General features: G+C 31.6%; 1 protein-coding gene across 1 annotated transcript in view; it reads right to left on the reverse strand.

Annotated features, from left to right (window-relative positions):
* The window catches only part of LOC143251724 (signal recognition particle subunit SRP72-like), a 57,981-nt gene that overhangs the window by 37,894 nt on the left and 1,969 nt on the right, over positions 1 to 18,118 (reverse strand). The window contains exon 2 of the mRNA XM_076502965.1: positions 15,137 to 15,257. Within this exon, the coding sequence (XP_076359080.1) occupies positions 15,137 to 15,257 (121 nt within the window). The remainder of the gene's footprint in view (positions 1 to 15,136; positions 15,258 to 18,118) is intronic.

Raw genomic sequence — 18,118 nt, forward strand, 5'->3', positions numbered from 1 at the left:
AAACCTGATTCTCCACTACAACCCATAATGTCAACCTTTGAATTATTCAACTACAACCTTAATAAATACATAGCATGGGCATTTTCTAAACATGCAACATCAGTTGGGTCCTTTCTCAGACTCTTTTAACTTTAAATCTATTTTTGATCAACTAAATCATAAAGCTTTAATGACCAGTTGTGATGTAATCTCCCTCTTCACAGAAGTCCCAACCACTAAAGCCTGCAAGATAGCTTTAAAACTTTATATTAAAGATCCCAACCCAGTAATGTACATTCCCAGCAACCAATTAGCAACCCTTATAGAATTCACTACCACCAAAACTAACTTAACATTCAATAACCAATGGCTGATGAATGGGTAATCCCATGTTACCAGTTATAGCCAATATTTTCAAGAAAGAGACTGAATCTCAAGCAATCAATTCAGCCTTACACTCACCACTACACTGGTACAACTGCTAGATTCACATCCACAAAACACACAGTTTTTTTCAACCACATTAACTCCATACACCCCAACATTAGTTCACCTGTGAACATAAGAAAACTAACCAAATAGAATTTCTCAGCCTCAAGATCACAAGAACCTATACACAATTCAAAACAGAAATCCACAGACAAAATCACCCATATTGGATCATACATTCCCTGGGGCTCAGCACGTGAAACAAAACAAAAACTCAACATATTAAGGAACCAAATAAACACACCCATAAAACTATGCTCACATGATAAAATTAATGATGAAATCAACAAAATAAAACTTTTCATCAGTATCAACAAATTTCCTTCAAAAACCATTGAAACAAACTATATATACACACCTAGATCAACATACAATCAACAACAAACAATGATAAATCCCAAGATACAACAAACTACAAAACCTTACACTGCTGTATACCATATGTTCCTGATATCTGATATCAGTGAAATAGTATCCAATATTTGAAAAAACTTAAAACATGACATTCCAGTATGCCACTTTCAAGGAATGTTCAAGACTCTTCAACTCAGAGATTAACTGTTTGAAAGCATTACCAAACAGATGTTGGGAAAGGCAAAAAAAAAAAAAAAAGATGCAGACTGTCTTACAAACAATTAGAAACAAATAAAATGTAAGCTCTATAATGAGTTTCTTTGTATCAAACACTTTGGACAATATCACACTACTGCTGTTCTTAAAGAAGTTAAAAGTGTCTACAATTTTCTTTTCCTCCATTTCTAATTTTATTTTTGATTTTTATTGAAGAAATATTTTTTAGAAGCCTTTACTGATCTATACACTCTTGTATGTATGTTAATAACATTCTTTTGGTGCGTTCTTTGAGTTTGTACAACTTTTACTTATATAGTTTGTATATATAGTGTTTTCCACACAGGTTATTACTTTTTATTTGAAAGTAAACTAATATATTTTAATACTTCATTTTTTCTTATTGTTAATATTGGTTTTGTATTGAAACATTTTAACAGAAATTTTCCTTGATCTGTACACTTTTATATAAAGATGTTCCTTTTCACGTGTTACCATCAGTTTACCATTGACAAATTATGTAAAACTATTTCTAAATTACCAAGTTTTTAATTTTGTGTAATTTGTTCTTATTTTACTCTAATGTAAATGAGTAGAAAAATAATTACAATAACATACTGGCTACCACACATTACATGTGCATGTATGTATTTTCAAATAAATACTTAAATGACAGTTATACTTCTTGAGAACAAAAATAACAGATCTGAAAATCAAAGATCTCTACTACTTATGATGCTGGAAGTTATTTGTTTTTGCATTTATAAGCCATACTTCCTAAGGCTCATCCAAATTCACATTTTATTTGTTTATTTTGAGTTAAGCACAAAGCTACAGAATGGGCTATCTGTGGTCTGCCCACCACAGGTATCGAAACCTGGTTTCTAGTGGAAAAAAAAGTCTGTAGACATGCCAATATGCCACTGGGAGACAAAATTCACAAGTGAATACAAAAAATTATAAATTACTATACTTGTACCCAAAAACTCCACTGTAACTTATTAGGCTTCCCAATTACATTGCATTTGGGTAGGGAAAAAAATTTTTATTAAAAAAATAGCCTTTATTGTAATTCTCAAACTCTCCAATAATACAAGAGCCTTTTTCTCACAAGTAACTTGGAAGGAGTCACAGAACTATGTAGAATAAACATATAGCTTTTGATTGGTTATAAAGTTATTAGTCTATAAAAGTAGGTGTAGGTAAACAAGTCTTCTCAAATGGCAAATTGGTGAGCAGAGCCAATATGGCAGATATGCTAAATATCATGATATTCCAGCAAATATAAAAAGTAGAAGGTTCTTGTTTTATATTCAAGCTTTCCGAAATCAGAAATTTGAGTTTATAGTCTATAAAAAACTATAGCATTGTACTGTGAGCATCACAAAAAGTAATCTGGCCAAACCCAGAAAATGATAAACCACATGACACACAAAAACTGATACTTAACTAACATATAAATAAACTAACATATAATACTAAAAGTTTAATTATAACCTACAATTTGATGCCAAATGTGTTGAGATAATGTCTATAAATTAACAGCTAAATAAAATGTCAACTGTAAGTCTACAAACATGATGATATATGCCCTCTAAACCCTACCCATCTCAACAGGGTTAACTCTTTCAACCTGGGTATCTTAGCTATGCATGACAAACTTCCAAGTGTCTACATTCAAAATTTTATCGAGCTACTTTCTTTGTTATATGAATTATATCAAAATCATAGCTAAGAATCTATCATTTTAATAGTATTTAAAGTTACTAATTCTATATAGCAATATTTAAAAAGATGAATTTTCCCCTTATATAACATGTGACATTTTCTCTAGGCATAATGTTCTCTATTTTTCCCCACCACTCTTTGAAAGAGTATGAAATTATACACATTTCTCACTAGAGAATCACTATTGCTCAGACATACCATAATTTTTATAGAATTCAATTCTGCTTGGTTATAGAGTTATCAATAAAAAATCAATCCCTTCCTTGCGAGCCAACCTGTGGCATCCTCTCTTTAGGATAAGTACACAGTTTTCTCATACATATTACATATAACCAATAGAAAGCCAAAGATTTCACCTATCAAAAAATTTATTTGCATAATGCTGTTTTATGAACAACTAAAAGTCAATTTCATTCAGAGTACAAGCAATGTTCCAGTGAAAACCTTACTGGTTAGCTTTGATGAATTTGTAATGGCTCTGCATCAGAAAAATTGTGAGAGGTAGAGAAAATTGCCTACTATTTGCATGTTGTTTGCCTATGTTCTTGGATACATTATTTAATTAAATAAAGTTTATTTGGTGCATTACTACCATTAGTATAAAAAAAAAAGTAGGCTTTATGCCTACTGACAGCAAGTAAAAACAATACTAGGTAAGTATTTTACTTCTTTTGTCAATTTTATGCTTAATCATTGTAAAAGTAATTAAATTGATAAAAGTAAAAACAATACCAGGTAAGTATTTTACCTCTTTTATCAATTTTACTCTTAATCATTGTAAAAGAAATTAAATTGATCTTTTTAGGTTAGCTAAGATTAGATTAGGTAAAATAAATAATAATACTATAACAAAAATGTTCCATGAAACACAAGGCTTGCATGGAAACAGAACACGGGTGATGTTATTTGATTGTGTAATGTAAAATGCATGTTCCGTTAGTGATTCAGAACTTAAAATGGCATGGATAGTAATTTGCTAGTTACTTAAGATAGATGAATGTAATTTCATCTTACAATTTGAAGTCTTTCTAAAAAGAAAAAAAAATTGTAATTAGTTTTTTTTTTCTGGTGGTTACAAAGCCAGTCAAATTGACTGATTCCATAAAGAGATAGGGTAGAGAAAATGACAGATAAAATATAAAATATTTCTAAAAAACACATTTGAAATATATTGAAAAGGTTTTAGTGATTAGATGAAAAACTTGGATTTTGATATGAGAAAAAGTATTTTTAACCTTAACATAAAAATTACTTTGCCCAGGAGCTATTCAACACAAATGCCCATTATATTCATGGACAAATCTTTATTTTACTTTATTAAAAATAAGAATTTTTGTAAGTGAAAGACTTGTAATGTTAATGAAAAAACTGCCAAATTTTGTGAAGACATAAACACTATATTGAAAGTTAAAGTATTAAATCCATATAAAAGATCAAGTCAAACTGACAGAGCCCATGTTGTGAGAGTTAATGAAAATGGAGAACAAAAATATACATCAACACGGAGTACTAAGACCATTCACAAATATATCTGGAAAAGGTCATACTCCAGTTGTGTTGAACAAATTGTAGATCTTGTAACAAGTAAGAATATGTGATCAAGAATCTCACAATGTGCCCCAAAAAGTAGTATGCAATACAGCTAGAAAGAATCTCCATCTAAAAAACAGACAAACATTACATGTGCATACATTATTTCCACAACATATCTGCTAAATTACTGCATACCTTAAGCAGCTGAGGTGAGACACACACTTTCCATTTTCCATACAAAGACATACTACTCAAGTTGTCAAATACAGCACATATGGATACCTATTGAATAGATTTGTTGAAATGGGTGCCAGTGGGCTATTGTACACATAGACTCGATGATTTAAGGAAAGTATACTGGGAATAGGGGTCTGTTATGAATACACACCTTATTACAGAACCTTTCAACTCTTTTTTTTTTTTTAACTACTTGACTCAATGGATTACATCAATCGCGTGACCCAAAAAGGACCATTTGTTTCCACACTACAACTTATCACATTTTTGTTTCTAAAAAAATATCAGTTTTTTAGTGTATTTAGGTGTTTTGAAGACAAAAAAAAATCAGTATTTTTACTAAATTTTTGTCCATGACCACATTTGTGCTTTTATTTGTTATATTCTCTAAAGTAACCTTAGACAGGGTTTCTCAAATTGACTGATTTCATAATCATTATTGTATCATACATATAAACACAAGAAAAATTTTATTACACAATGTGTAACCTCCAACTTCATGAAATTTTTAACCTGTATGCATTTAGATTTGCAATTGGGTTATAATTTTTCCATTTCACCTCTGCTTCCTGTCATGGAGAACTTTATTTTTCTCCATTCAAATGTACAGAAAAAATTGGGCAGCTGAATTTGCTACATATAGTGGAGCAAAATAAAGACAAAGTGGTAACATGCAGATTCAACATTCATGAAGTATTTGGCATGTTTTTGTCTTTGGACAAGAGAAAAAAAGAATTAACAAAGATTACTATACAAGGCTGCAAATTGCTCATAACCACTATGCACTGTCATCCCCACCAACTGCTGGCACCCTAAGTGAGCACTAGTACTAAGGGTAATCATCTGCACACCATAAAATTTTAAAGGTTGGAAAAATGTAAAGTGAGTATCACTGTTCTATCTTTTATAGTATTACTCATAAAGTTTCCAGGTACTTATACTGAGAGTTTTTTACTTGTAATTATTTTTCTATTAACAGTTGAAATAGAAACCTTCCAATCATAAAGCAATCAATCATTGCTCCTGCCATTAGGTTGTTTATATGACACCATAATAGACACCACCAGTAGTAAAATAGTGTGGTGCAGTACAATTACCAAAACTTTCCCACACAGCTTATTTTACTCCCAGCTCTTAAAATACAGTGAAAGAGGATCTACTAACTTGTTTACAATACATTGCTTGCAACAAGAATTGTCTAAATAAATAAAAGTGCAAGAAAATGTCTATGATATGACTCTATACAAAGTTCAGGCCAATTCAATAAAGTTGGTGGATATGTGGATCTTAATTACATCCCCCCAAGGGAGATAGAAAATTAACTGTATAGGTGTAAAAAGTGAACAAGTGCTTATAAAACATGTATGTATTATTACTATTTATTCATAAATACTAAAGTTTTAGTTTAAGTAAAAAGTATGTAGAAAAATAATTTAAAGTAAAGTAAGTTATTTGAGAAGTGATTGTTCTGGCAAGTTATCTTACATAACTGTCAAAGAGTGTTCTAAAGAAATCAAGTCCTCCTGTGTAGATTTTGATGAAAAGAAGACAATTATTTAAAGCTCTGGATACATCTGTGGTAACCCACAAGGTAACATAAGTGAACTTATCACTGATTATATTGTCATAACAAAGTATAGAAGACTGATTCAACTTGTTTATTTGGTTCTAAAGTAGCTCAACCAGCCTGTGTGGACTCTTGATGAAAAGAAACAATTACTTTAAGCTCTGGATACAACTTTGTTGATTAACTATATAACAAAAAATTGTATACAAGTTTTGTGGGTTTTTTAATTTATTATTGCAAAACACTTGGATTATGTGTTGTCCATTTATTGTTCAAATTTATCACCAACATGTTACAAACATCCACTGTAAACAATCCTGTCCACACATTCACTTATAAAATCCTAACACCTGATTTTCTACCTAATCTACATGGAAGTTTAAAAAAAATCTCATTTCTATTCTGAGCAATGACTTACTCAACAGACTTCAACAAGTCAAATTATTGTCAGTTTTAGGGGAAACATATACAGTATTTCACTCCCCCACAATTTAATACAGCCATTATAACCATTACTTGCTTTACCTGATTAAAGCAGTATTTTTTTTTACATTTCTATTTTGAAAAGAAGACATTTCAAGCTAGCATAATTCATCAGACTATAAAATTTAAAACGTTTATCAGATCACACAGTCATGAATTGTAATAAAGCAGGATGGAGATTATGCTTCATCCAAAAAATTACATTGATGAAAAAGTTATACAAGGACTAGTGCAGCTTCATACAAGACTGGACTGGATGAGGACTCATAAAATTCTTTATCAGTAAAATACCTCCTGAAAAATTATTAACTTTATAAAGAGGAGAGTTAAGCAGTAAGTGGAAAAAAACAACATACTCAGGTGTAGTCGCAGCTAGTAACACAATAAATAATCTGGGTCATTTCATAATACATTGTAAGCTGTACAATTTGATGAAGAGTGCTAGCTCAAAACATCTCCAATTCAAAACAAAAATATAAAAGATATTGGTGATTGTTTAACCTTTTCTTTATTTTTGATATCTTTTTCACCTATGAGGTTAAATGTACATTTATTTTTGATTGTTTAACATAGCAAGTAATGTTTATCCCACACAAACAATATAATTTATAAATTACAGTAGGCAGGTTTTAAAGAAATTAGGAAATTGCAGATATATTTGGTTCTTTCCCTTTGCGAGATCATTCTTAAAGTCCTAACATTAATTTACAATTCTACGTGAAAAACATTTATCTGAAAAGAGTGTTATCATTTTTATACTACCTCCAATTCCTTGGTGTTTAACTGATTCAAACATTTATCAATACAACCTGTTACCAACACTAATAATATTATGAACCATTAACATCTCAGCTCTCCACCTTCTATATAATAAAGTAACTTGTCGTTCACTTTGTCCTGAAAAGTCATTTATGACATATAAGGTAATAATTTGTTAAAAGATTTCTTGAATTTTAATTTTTACATTTATTTTTTTATTAGAAAAGGATTCTATGTTGAACTGCAGTGCTAAAAGAGAGGACTGACTAGGATTTTAGAAATAAAGATACAGCTTTTGTTATCAAAATCACTGAATGACCCATAAATAAAGCCTAACCTTTAGTTTGCCTTTTTACAAATTATGGCTAAAAAAGGAAAAAAAATCCAAGATCATTCTTTTCAACAGAACTGGCATAAAAATAAGGCAGAATATTTACTTAATGTTTGAAAACTATCTGTTTCTTCCACAATGCATGGTTTCACCTTTTGCACTTTCAAACAGTAATTACCATCAATAAGACTCAAGATGACAGACTGCATCTTGCTAATCTTATGCTCATTCTTCACAGATTTGTAGAATTTAATGTTATTTACAAATAACAACATCAACCTGAATGGATACATTGCTTAAACAAACTTAGGGAAAGTACTGGGTCTTCAACAGACCCTTGAGCCCTTCCTCTCAATACGTATAATCAGTTTAAGAACTTATTATTGACCAACATCTCTATTCCATTTTATAAGACATTTCTTCATTTCTGTATGGTTTCAGGTTAGTTAACAATTACTAGTAAAATACTTTATCAGATACTTTCCTAAAGTCCTGCCAAATGATATTTTATCTTCCACACTTTTCAATCAATTTTCCATCATTTTTAAAGTTAGTCACAGCAGGAATTATTACTCTTAAAATCATACTGATAATCCTGAAACAATTTTGAACTTGAAAATACTTTTTCCATGATTTTTTTCTGAAACTTAATGTTAAGTTGACTGGTCAACAGTTAATAACACCAGATTTCATCCCTTTATCATATTAATAAATATTAACACTTTAAATTTTTAGAATTAAAATGATGCATACTTATCCCTGAAATATGAAAATTATTTTTCTGTGTATTACTTGCATGCTGTTAATAAGTATATAAAAAAAAATATTGAATAGCCTTAATGTAATGTAACACATTCATCAACTTACAGTTATTAATTCTCTCAACTTCTATGTGATTTACTGTGCTTACATCATGATAACATATACAAGTTTCACTTTGTAGTTGCAGTCTTGATGGAAAACATATTTCCCGGTTATGAGAGTAGGTACGAATGTATTTCAGAGGTAAATACCTGTTTCAAATTCATTTTAAGCCCAAAAATGTAAAATTAAAAAATTGACAAATTCATCTATTAAAAATACCAGAAACTCACACTAAGATGGAAAATGAAACTGGAGAGTTTGACTACTGGGACTCCAGATTATGGTTCTTAGGCAAGAAGACAACAACTGAAATTATAACCTACAAAGATTAAGAGATAAGAGAACTAAGGTAGTTTCAATAGACTGGATTCAAGGGAGAATAAATGCAGTCTCACACAAAACTGGGTTGGATAAGAGCTCATAAAATGTACATTTTTTAACAGGGTACCTCTTTAGCATCATCATCTTTTAAATAACATAAAAAATAAAGAGTCAGGGAGTAAGTGGAACCATCTAACACACAGATGCAGTCATAGATGGTGACAGTAGGTAGTCAGGATGGAAGATCACAATACATTGTTCTGTACTTACAGTGGAAGATTCTTAGAGGATTAGAGCAGTAAAAGCTAATGAGTGAAAATGCCTAAAACACCCCTACATCCATATCTAAAGGGTTGCAAAGTAATAAACTGACTTAATTAGCATGCTTTCAAAAATAATAAAAACTCCAAGGAGACATTTAAATGGTCCCAACAACTATGAAACAGTCTAATGGAAACACTAATAACTTAGGACAATAAGAAATAAAATAGGAAAGTGTTCCCAATCCATGTTGTAACTGTAAGATATCAAATGGAAAACATCTACCTTGTCTACAATGCCACTACTGCATTCAGGATGCATTTGTAGAGAGGCAACAGATATCCAACTGCCAGATTGAAATCATATTCTCCTACAGCAAGCACAGAGAGAAAAAATGCCACCTGGAAGAAATGCAAAGGTATACAGAAGATGCAAGGATTGCAACTGTTCTTTCTAACACAGAAAACCATGGTTCTTTTCATTACTTATTTAATAATGGATCCGTAACTCCAAACACATGTAGCTGTAAAAGAAAAAAAATATGATATTAGTGCTAAATTCATTTCATCTACTATAATTTTCATCAAGCATGAAAAAACATGGGTGGATAAAAATGGAATCCTGAAGCTATGTAAGTAAAATTTTAAAAACTTAAACACATTTATCCACATGCCAACCTGCAGAAAAAAACCTCTAAAGTGTGAAGAGACTGAGATGTCAAAACATTGCCAAATAACAGATTTAGCAAGACTCAACCAACATTTTTATTTTTAAGACATGCAGGAATATATCAGTAAACAAATGAAGCCAATCTGTAAAGTAGCCAAAACAAGATCCAAAGAGCATGATTCATTATAAAGTAAAAACAGATCTCTGAAAAACTCCAAATGTGCAAAGTTGAAATGAATAAAGAACTTTTAGATGACATCAAAAATGTTCTTCTAATTGAGAACCAGGACTAGGTAAATAATACAAGTGAAAAACAGCAGTTAGCTCATCTCACAGCTCAAGCTTTATGCATAAAAATGCAATCGGTGTAAGAAGTATAACGCAAAATACAACACAAAAAAAAACGTAAAATGATAAACTGAAAGTAAAGGAAAAACTGAAAGATCTTCCAAATCCATGAGATGAGCAAACGGTTCAAAATAAACTCCAAAATCCTGGATAAAGGAATAATCTGGAATACAAGAAAGTCAGTGAGTGGATTGAAAAGACCAACCTAACCTATATCAGTGTTTGGCCACTCAAAACAGTTGAAAAAGAAGTATTTGGCATCAACTGAGAATTAAATGAAGAAAGTAATACAAAATAATGAATAATACTCACTGGTCTTCTCTAAGACTGAGTAATTAGATGAATAAGGAGAAAAAACAGCTAATACAGAGATACCAACTATTTCAAATGACTGAGTGTAATGATTGTAGACAGAGCCCTTTATCATTTGTGGCTACTAGGCCTGACCAATGTCTCTAAGCTGTTTAATATTATTATAACTATTATTATTTATTACTGCTATAGATTGCTCATTTATGACTGTGTTTTGTGTATTTAATAAATAAATTTAAAAAATTATTTTGAAATTCTTTTTCATATTCTGAATTCTTACTAATAAATGTCGTTATTTGCATCGTTTTTGTCTTCGCCTCAGCCTTTTGTTGGTGAGATGCCGATTTAGTATGTCTGGAACAATCATTTATCCTGCCATGTGCCACAGAAAAATCGATGTGACAAACTGTACAAAACACATGACTGTCACTGACTTTTGATGCAATGACTGGATATTTTGCACTATACTCTTTCCTAAATTTTTGATTCACAGTTTTAGCCATTTTAGATTTTCAAGAAACAAGACAATCTGGTGAATGAGGCCTCTTTTTGTCCATCTTGTGAACGATCGCATTGGTATTTCTATGCCACTTAGAAAACAAGAAATACCCATCTACAGAAGCGCTGATTGGCTGACAAGCACTGATGATGTAACTATGGATTCCCCCATGTACCCAGTATGGAGAAGCACCGCACTGAAACTATTGATAGACATCGGAGACACAAATATTTTTATTATTTCAAGCACAAACATGATTATCGGAAGTAGCCATTTGGACTATGTCTTTTATTTATTATCAAAATATATTTGTATCTCACTAGAAATTTTCTTTCCAACCTTTTCAAGCCCTGGGGGAACAATTTATTACTTTATTGTATAGGCCTATAGAGTATATAATAATTTGGGAGTTGCAACAAGTCGTAATATTTGTCCGTATGAGCATATAGTCATAATGTATACACCAAAATCGTAATGATTATGCTCAAATCGTAATAGTTGGCATCTCTGCTAATATCTATGCAGAAAAAGAAGGTCTCAAATGTGATAAAATATAGCAGAAAACTAGAGGCATGTCAATTTAGGTCACATGGGATTCCCTACCCCAAATAATAAATCCTGGGATCAAGAACCTGAGAAGTAACATAAGTAGTGGAACATGACCCTGCCAACAGTTCACCATAATGATGAATGAAAGTAGCACTAAGGGTATTAATATATTGTTAGTTTATAAAGGCACCAACTTCAGCTCAAATATCAAGAAGAGGAGAAAGAAATAAAGATTCAAGTTATGAATCATTTAACCTGACTCAAGTATCATAATGTCAAACTGAAACTGGTTCAAGATTTAAAATAAAATCCTCCCAACAAAAATGAAGTGAAACCATCAGAATAGATAGGAGGACAGAGGTCCCTGGAACAAGAATGTTCCATAGAAGACACAGATAATAGCAGTCTTTGATAAGCATCACCAAAGAGGACACAGAAACCACCTGGGTGTGAACTATCGAATATGTCAGAGACAAATGGAAAGCAAATAGCAGAGAAAGTATGGTTACTCTTCCAAGTGGTAGAAGTTTTAGGAATGAAAGAATGGTCCAGGGAGAGGAGTACGTAAGTGCAATGGAAGGGGGTGAAATAACCATCCAGAGCATAGAAATATGAACAATAGTAACTGTATATGAGAAGGCAGAAATAAATCTGAATAAAAAAAAATGACACAAAAAAGGAAAAGGTCAAATGTGAGAGCATGAAAACAACATTAAGATCCCAGTTCAAGAATGGGAGTTAGGTGAGGAGGTTGGAGACAAAACAAAGGAGAAACAGAAAGTACAGTGAATGAAATACTCTGTGGTACCAGGAAAAGTGAAATGCCATGGACAAGGCTGCCTGATAACTAGCAAAGACAGCATCCAATAAACCACAGATAAACATCTAGATAAAAAGATGAAAATACAGTTCACAGTACTACAGTCAGAAGTAAAGTTTCAAATGGACCAATGATGAAAGACCTGCCACTTCTGTTGATAGACATATACAGTAGAAGGACAACAAGAATGTGACAACTGGATAGTCTAGCCTGATGGGTAATAAACTAGACTAACCCTAAGTGTAAATATGGAAGGGATCCTGAGTAGAGGAATAATATCTGGAAGCAAAGAAGCAGAAAAAAAACACCAAGATCTGATAGAGTTTTGCTTAACAAAGCAAGAACCCAAGGAAGGAGGAGAAGAGGGAGTAAAGGCATAACAAACGAGGTGAGACTAGGCTTTGCTGCAAATGCTGACAGCCAAAACCAGCTAGCAGAATGCAGAATAGCCAAGAAAGGCCACCTACCATCAGGTACTTAGCTACTGATAAATGACAGACAGCTAGATAAATCCAATAAGAGTGAGCAAAAAAAAAAGCCAATGTCAAACACCTGAAAACAAAGAACTTGGAATGGATGCTTCCTTGACAACTGGTTAAGAAACAACCATGAAAGTGACAGAGTAGATATTAAAAGGAAACATGTACAATGAACAGCAAAATGTTTGAGCATGTTGATGTGAAGGGGATGCTCATTCTACATTCAAATGTTTTCTTCCAGAAATATGCTTCAATCAGAAAGGAAAACATCAGTGAAGAGAGAGATCCAGTTTAGGAGATAGTAAGCAATGCTAGAAGTAGTAAAAGCATGATGAGGTATTATCAAAAGGACTGAAGTTCACAAGCTAAGAGAACAGAACCTGAGAAAGACATCCTTGAATTTGCAGGGCCCAATGGTGGAGGCATGCTTGACCCAAAGGAATAGAAGTTCCAGGGAAACCAAAGATGCCAAGAATCAAAAACCTCCTCAAATAGGAGAGAAATAAAAAGCATGAATTATGGTAGCCATGTATACCAAAGCTTGCAAATGACGAGAAGAAGGCCGAAATTGGTGAGTCAACCAGCCGAATGAACCTGGGTAACTCTAAAGCAATCATTCTACAGAAATTCAAGACCAATTTGGTGTGTGGCAATGCCCTAGATGCAACTCAACCATTACAATCATCTCCTCCTCTTCACAAGTTGTCACACATAGCAAACACAAGGGTGGATGTTTAGATGCTAAAATAGATAAATTGAAGATGCAAAACCTTTCCTGGTAGGTCTCCTCACCAGGTACAGGAATTCAACTCATTGAGCAGAAGCTAAATTTCATCAAACCTAAATAAGTAATTTAAATATGATATCAAGGGTAGATGTATCAATGCTTCAGGCTTATAGAATCACATCCTTATAAAAAAAAATCAAATTACAAATACTAACATTTTAATTAATACATGTATAAAAATAAATCTGACATTTTTCCTAACTTACAGTGTACTAGAAGATGAAAATCGTAGATACAAGTCCTATTATAACTATACCATCAAAATATCACCCAGCTGATGTACAACTATCAATAATTTTGTTTTAATTTAGGTTCACAAGAAATTTTTTGCAACTTGCTCAGTAGCAAAAGCAGCTTGTTCAGTAGTTGTTTTTACATCTGAAGATAACACTTGTTTCTTCCATACTATCTTTAATTATATTCACAACACAGTATTTATACTCATATTTCTATACAAAACCTCTTCTTACCAAGTTTATTCTAACATCCCTTTAGTGTGTCCATCCTTACATTCAATTTTAATATTTGTGTTGTTCAATTTATTGGATAATGTGTATGGTACTACAGACTGTTTTTGTAATCTGCTCCCAGTATGCCTGATCTGAAAATTAACACTGGCATTTTGGTGTTTATTTTTATAGTTGAAAGATAAAAATGGTGATTAAACAGAAGTACTAATAGTGTGGTTGAGAAAAAGTTACGTTATGCTCAGGCCTCAATTATTTGTTCTTGTGTTATTGATATCCCATTTAAATAAAAGACAAAAGTTAAGTAATGTTTTACATGGAGGTCACATTTTCATAGAAACAATTCACATACACATTGAAGATGTAACAAGTTATGCAGATGCATCACTGATATATGAACTAAATTTTCTCTACTGATTGTATCCACTGGTTCATTTATACATAGTACTTCAAAGTAACATGGCTCTCAGTATCAAAAACAGGACAAATCTATATTCAATTCTTAAAATAGTTGAATTTTCTAATCATGAAGCTCCTTTATTCATAAAGTTTAATTTTTTCACTTGATTTCTTTCCTTTACATCTTTTATTTTTTTAAATACCAAAAATACTTAGGATTTAACCAAAGACAAAAATAATATACAATTACTCCCACGAAGTATTAAAAATGATATAAAAGACTATATTGCAGCAATAAAACATTGCAAGACACTTAATTTTCCATTAATATAATGTACAGAATAAGACAGCTAAATTCTAAAATTTATCACCTGTATGATGTACAGAAAAAATATGATTAATGTAAATACAAAAACTAACTACAGAAACATGTCACTTATATACTATACAGAAATAGCTAAAAATAACTTGTAATCAGTATGAAGTACAGGGAAACACAGCTAAACAACTGAACAAATCAAATATGAAATTAAAATAAAAAAAATTCAGAAGATTTTTTGAATATTTAATTCTTTGTTTGTTTTTACTTTTGGTTCAAGGCTACAATTCTCCCGTTAGTACATCCAGGAATATTCATGTAATTTTGAATCTAAGGATTATTCTATACTTCTTAGCAAGTACTCACTACTTGTGCTGTAAGTTCTTTAATTTTAAAGCTGGCATTTTTTTCATCCTTCAACAGTGCCCAAGCTTCTTTAATCTTGTTGAGTCGGTATAAACAATAGGCCTTTTCGAAGTTTAGAGACCTGGAAGCAAAACATATTATATACAGAGAGTTGTTTAAATTATAATTGTCAAAAATAAAATATTTCAAAAAATCAAATTCCTTAGGCAATGTTAATTATTTATTATTTTTATTTTAAATTTATAGTTGCTATACACGTTGGTACCAGTACAAATTATCTGCACCTAATAAATACATAATGTGCTTCACTAGCATGTAAAAAGTAATTTTATTTGTTGAATCAATATCAAAAACCTTGAAACTTTAATTCTGTTTTGTTCAGTAAATATTGAATAATTTTATTGCAATACTTATAGCATGAACTTTATAAAACCATTTTTGTATGTGATGATGTTGCATTTGCAGTAACTGATATCATCATTCAGAGAGAAAATACAAATTTTGTCGTATACAAGATAAACTCAATAACAACTGTTATGTTCACTGAAACGTTTAGCAAAAATGTCCCAATTAATCATGTTCAGTTTTATAATATGGGTTTTTCCATACTTTAGAAAAATGCCTGGTTTAATTTTTTCTTCATTTTTTACATAATCAGAAAAGAAAATTATGAAATATATCATACTGCAATGCTAAAAATTCACACTTCTATGGACTCAAGTCCCAAATCTTTCAGGCAATTAGAAATGCCTTCATTTATTCCTAATAGTTTTCAAACTGTGTAAAGTATTCTAAGTTACTGTGCCTAGCATCTAAAAACAGGGTTTATACTGTCTCACCATACTTTTTGACCAATCAATAACATGTTTTTACAAATTTTAAAAATTATTGTTATACATTAATTTTAATTACATTTCAACAATTTTATTCCTACATAATTTAAAATGGATATTTTTCATTTTCTGGTATTTTTTAACATAATTCACAAAGAAAAAAATGTTCATATTTTAATTCCTACAAAGCTTCCAAAAGAGCAACCAGTTCTCAATTTCCTTTAGAAATTTTCTACCCATAATAAATAATAATTACTTTTCTCAAAAATGTATCACCCCTCAAAATATATTTACTTCTTGATTTCTAAGTGATTTCCTTTGTTTTTGGACAAGCTTAGGTTGAAATCTTGGTTGATCATTTTCTTATGAAATAGATAACTTTTTGATTTAGCACTCATGCACACTGATGCTTTTTTTTGTTTTTTGTTTTTTTTTTGCACATGAAATTTCCAGATGTAGATGTTTTGAAACCTTAAGAACACAAAAACCAATATACATTTCTAAACAGAAATCCATAGAAAAATCACCCATACTGGACTAAACGTTCCTTGGGGTTCAGCACATGAAAGAAAACAAAAACTGGACATATAAAAAACCAAACAAACACAGCCACAAAACTATGCTAACACAATAAAATCAACAAAATAAAAGAACACTTTCATCAACATCAAATTTCCTCAAGAAACCTTGGAAAAATTATATGCACACACCTAGACCAACAACAATAAATCTCAAAATACAACAAACTACAAAACCTTACACTGCTGCATACCATTTATTCTTAATATCAGCAAAATAATAACCAGTTGGAAAAAACTGATAACAAAACATAACATTCTAGTAAACACCAAATTTATTGAGAAACCAGATACAAAACTAAAGTCAACACTATGTAAAAACTACACTGACAAATATGGCATCAACATCATTTATAAAATACAACTGCCACAACTTCTGTATCGGTGAAACAAACAGAAAAATGAAAACCAGATTCAAAAAACACCTTCACACATTTTTGAACATTGAAAATCAAACAGAACATAACCATAGAAAACACCCAAATACTAAGTAGGGAAACAAATATAAACAAACAAAATCAAAGAAGCCATACTTATAAAACAACTCAAATCAAAATTAAACCAATATAAAGGAACACCTTTATACCTATACTAATTAATACCTGACATCTAACTACAATTCCCCTTACAATCCTGTACCCTTTTACATTCTCATTCCTGAGCATGTGCCTGGTAATGGTCAGTTGCAAACTCTCTTTATTAACCTGAAGATTACTTAAGAAGGTTGAAACATTGTTCTGTACTTTATTTCAATTAAAGTTTAAATACCCATACCAGCCATCTACAGTACATTTTATTTTACTTCAAGTGGGTTTCTCATCACCATAAACAACACCAGAGCTTGAAATGATGGAGGTGGAGACCTCTGATGCTTCTTTTTTCATTCGACTCTAACCAAAGATGTCTCCTACAGCGACTCTCTTCTCCCCCTTTTGGAGGCAGTATGTGTAGGTTTTTGGCTCAACTTGGAAACATCACTCTCATATGCATTTCATTTCTTATTCATCTTGCTGTTTCTCTGTTTCACTGTATGTAGGGCCAAACCTTCTACTATTCTTTGAGATACATGGAATGATTGATTTCCTATGACATATCCTCTCCTTCCCTCACTGTGTGGGAGGTACTCTCTCTTTTGAGTCTTTGGGTTCCATAGAATCCCATATTCCCTGGGACTGTGCTCATCTGCAACATCTACAATGGACTGCACATTATATGAATCCTTAATGGAAAATCCTTGTCCTCAGCCATTCTCCTTTCTCCTTCCATATCCAAAGAGTTCACTTGGTAACTTGATAAAACTACTCTCTGAAAGTATTCCTCTTTATCTTGACCAGGCCTCCTTCCATTTCCAGGTACCACAGGTTGAGGAGTATTACGCCCTGACTCTCACATGAATTTGGATTTTTAGTACCACGACATATCATTCTTCAGTTCTATCCCTTAGAATGCTCAGCAATGTTTTAAATTTTGGATTTTTTTTTAAAGAGAGTTCATAGATGTTTCTTTATCATATATACAGTTAACTCTATAATTGTCTCCTTTATCAAACACCAGGGCAATACTTAATCTTG

Source organism: Tachypleus tridentatus, chromosome 6 (genome assembly GCF_004210375.1).
Source record: "Tachypleus tridentatus isolate NWPU-2018 chromosome 6, ASM421037v1, whole genome shotgun sequence".
Lineage (NCBI taxonomy): Eukaryota > Metazoa > Arthropoda > Merostomata > Xiphosura > Limulidae > Tachypleus > Tachypleus tridentatus.